The sequence below is a fragment of the Nicotiana attenuata genome, chromosome 10 (assembly GCF_001879085.1).
Source record: "Nicotiana attenuata strain UT chromosome 10, NIATTr2, whole genome shotgun sequence".
NCBI classification, from domain to species: domain Eukaryota; kingdom Viridiplantae; phylum Streptophyta; class Magnoliopsida; order Solanales; family Solanaceae; genus Nicotiana; species Nicotiana attenuata.
In genome coordinates, this window is record NC_031998.1 from 42,674,872 (window position 1) to 42,677,589 (window position 2,718).

The following is a 2,718-nucleotide window of genomic DNA, read 5'->3' on the forward strand; positions in this document are numbered from 1 at the left end:
GTGAACAAGATGTTGACTATCGTTATGACAGAAATGACTAATGACGAAAGAAAGGAAAAAAGGAGTGGGGGGGGGGGGGAGGGGTGTTTACCCACAATTTAGAAGCACATACAAAAAGGAAACCCAAACTTTTGGGATTCGATAAAAGTGCCTACTATCATCTGCAGTCTATATGTAGACGTGGTAAAGATTTGTAGAAAGCATGTAATATTAAAGGATTCTTGTTCTAAAGTTTGAAGGTTAGCAGGTATATTCTACAGCCTTGATAAAGAATAGAAGTTTACGCTCTCCTGATTAAGAAATGAACCTACATTCTAACATGCATTCTCTTTTCGGGGACGTAGCATGTTGAAAATATTCCCTAGACTATGCTGCTCGAACTCTTCGAAAATGTTGCCGGGTGTGTGTCGGATCCTCCAAAAGTAGTGTAATATTTGAGGATCCGACACGGGTGCGGCAGCATTTTGGAGAGTCTGCGCAACATAGTCCCTAGAGAAATCTGTTTGTCACACCATTTTGCTATTACTAAAAAAATTAGTGATCTTTCTTTCTTTCTTTTTTTTACATTTCAGTCATATTGGGAGATTACTTCAGACAGTTATCTCGACTTCATCAAGGAATATGTGGTGGGGATTGGGCCTTGGAAGGACAACATAATTCCTGTTTCTAGCAATTATCTGCAAACACCTTCTGATCTCGTCGCAAGAGCACATGCCCATAATCTACAGGTATGTGATCAATCATTTTTTTTCTAGGATATCGTTGACATGTGAAGTTAATCGGTTCTTTATTATTCCTTTCATAGATCTCTTTTCTGCAGCTATTGATTTTATTGTGAACTAAGATTAGATTACTTTTAAATGAAGGGAAACAAAATAATTATACATCTTATATAAAGTGTTCTGAATTGGAATGCATGTTATGTGCTTTCTTCGGATTGTTGAGTTGGTTCCACATAATAAGTCTTTCTTGTTCTCTTTCCTATCTTCTATTACTATCGGTGCTTCTTTCATCTTTTCTTTAGCTGAGGATCTATTGGAAACAACGTTCTCCGCCCTTCCAGGGTAGGGGTAAGACTGCGTACATTCTACCCTCCCCATACCCCTTTTGTGGGAATACACTGGGTTGTTGTTGTTGTTGTTCTCTTTCCTATCTTGCAATTCATCTTTATTCCATACACGTTCGTCCTCTAAATTTCAATAACAAATCCAGGTTCATCCATACACTTTCCGGAATGAGAACAAATTCTTACACTTCAACTTCAGTGAAGATCCGTACAACGAGTATGACTACTGGATAAACAAGATAGGCGTCGATGGTCTCTTCACAGATTTCACAGGCAGCCTTCACCATTATCAGGAATGGACCAATCCATTTGCATCTGGAGAAAAAGAAGCAACTAGACTTCTGCATAAGATTGAATTGATGCTCTCCAAGTTCAAATACTTCAACTGAGATCAATTGCATTTAACATTGTCTTATCAAGCCTATGCTATTTATAGGTCTATGTATATACCATCTGGCTTTCCTTATTTAAAATTGCTATTTATTTGACTCGCTAGGAAATTTGATAAAGTAATTCGACTTGTTGCTTATTGCATTACAAAAACGGAGGAATATATTGATTTTAGTGGGATGGAAAAACAAATTCAATTTCAAGGTTAAATCCCAAATAAATTGTTTTTCAATCAAGTTCTGAATACCAAACAAATTTTCATCGACTATAAGAATTCGCAGTTTCATTTACTATGTTCACATACATTTTATTCTGATAGTAACTTTTTCTTTTTAAGGCTTCTAATTTCGACCGGATTCTAACCTTTGGTCCTTTTTGGCTGGGTTATTTCTCTGTTCACTTTTAGCATTCTAACCATTGGTCCTTTTTTGCTGGGTTATTTCTCTGTTGACTTTTTTTTTTTTTTTGACAAAATTTTGCTTTTATTTCATCAAAAACTGGCTTTACATTCCCAGATTAATGCTGACCATTAATCTCCAAATTCACTAATACAAAGAAAACTATACACTACAGATCTTAATTACACAACACTATACTAAGGAGTATTTTTCAAATTTTCCAATTCTGCTCGCCGTTTGATCTTCTTCCTGCCTTGTATGTGTATATGTATTGCAATTTCTTTGCACAGGTCATCTATGTTGTATCTTCCTTTGTTGAATCTCATCGAGTTCCTTTCACGCCAGATGCAATAAATCACCATTGCAAATAATGCTGTGATCATTTCTGCCCTGCAATCTTTCCTCTTTGCCATGTTGCATATCCATTGCAATTCATGCTGCCAGCTTCCTATCTGTCTTGCATTGCCAGTCCAAATCAAAACTCTTTCCCATAGTTTGCTTGTACTTGGACAACCAAAGTATAGATGCTCAAATGTTTCTACATTCTGTGCACAGAATACACAGTCTAGCTGGACTTGAATTCCAAACTTGGCAAGTCTATCCACAGTTGCTATCCTTTGATGGATAGTCAACCATAGATGGAACTTAAACCTAGGATGGATCTGTGTATGTAGATGAATACTCTTCCAGTCTACTTTAGGGAATTGAGGCTGTAGTTGGACATATGCTTTGTGTATCTGAAATTTTCCTTGCTTCACAAAACTATCCAGTATATTAATGAGACTGTTCTGAACTGACCTCAGCTTCTGTATTTCATCCTTTGTCTCTATGATCTTCCTAACCACCCATGCTGCATTTTTAGGT

At 36.7% G+C, this 2,718-nt stretch overlaps 1 protein-coding gene across 1 annotated transcript in view; it reads left to right on the forward strand.

Annotated features, from left to right (window-relative positions):
- LOC109233390 (glycerophosphodiester phosphodiesterase GDPD6) overlaps positions 1-1,653 on the forward strand; it is a 5,747-nt gene extending 4,094 nt beyond the window's left edge. The window contains exons 7-8 of the mRNA XM_019399245.1: positions 573-728; positions 1,213-1,653. Of these exons, the coding sequence (XP_019254790.1) occupies positions 573-728; positions 1,213-1,455 (399 nt within the window). The 3' untranslated portion in view covers positions 1,456-1,653. The remainder of the gene's footprint in view (positions 1-572; positions 729-1,212) is intronic.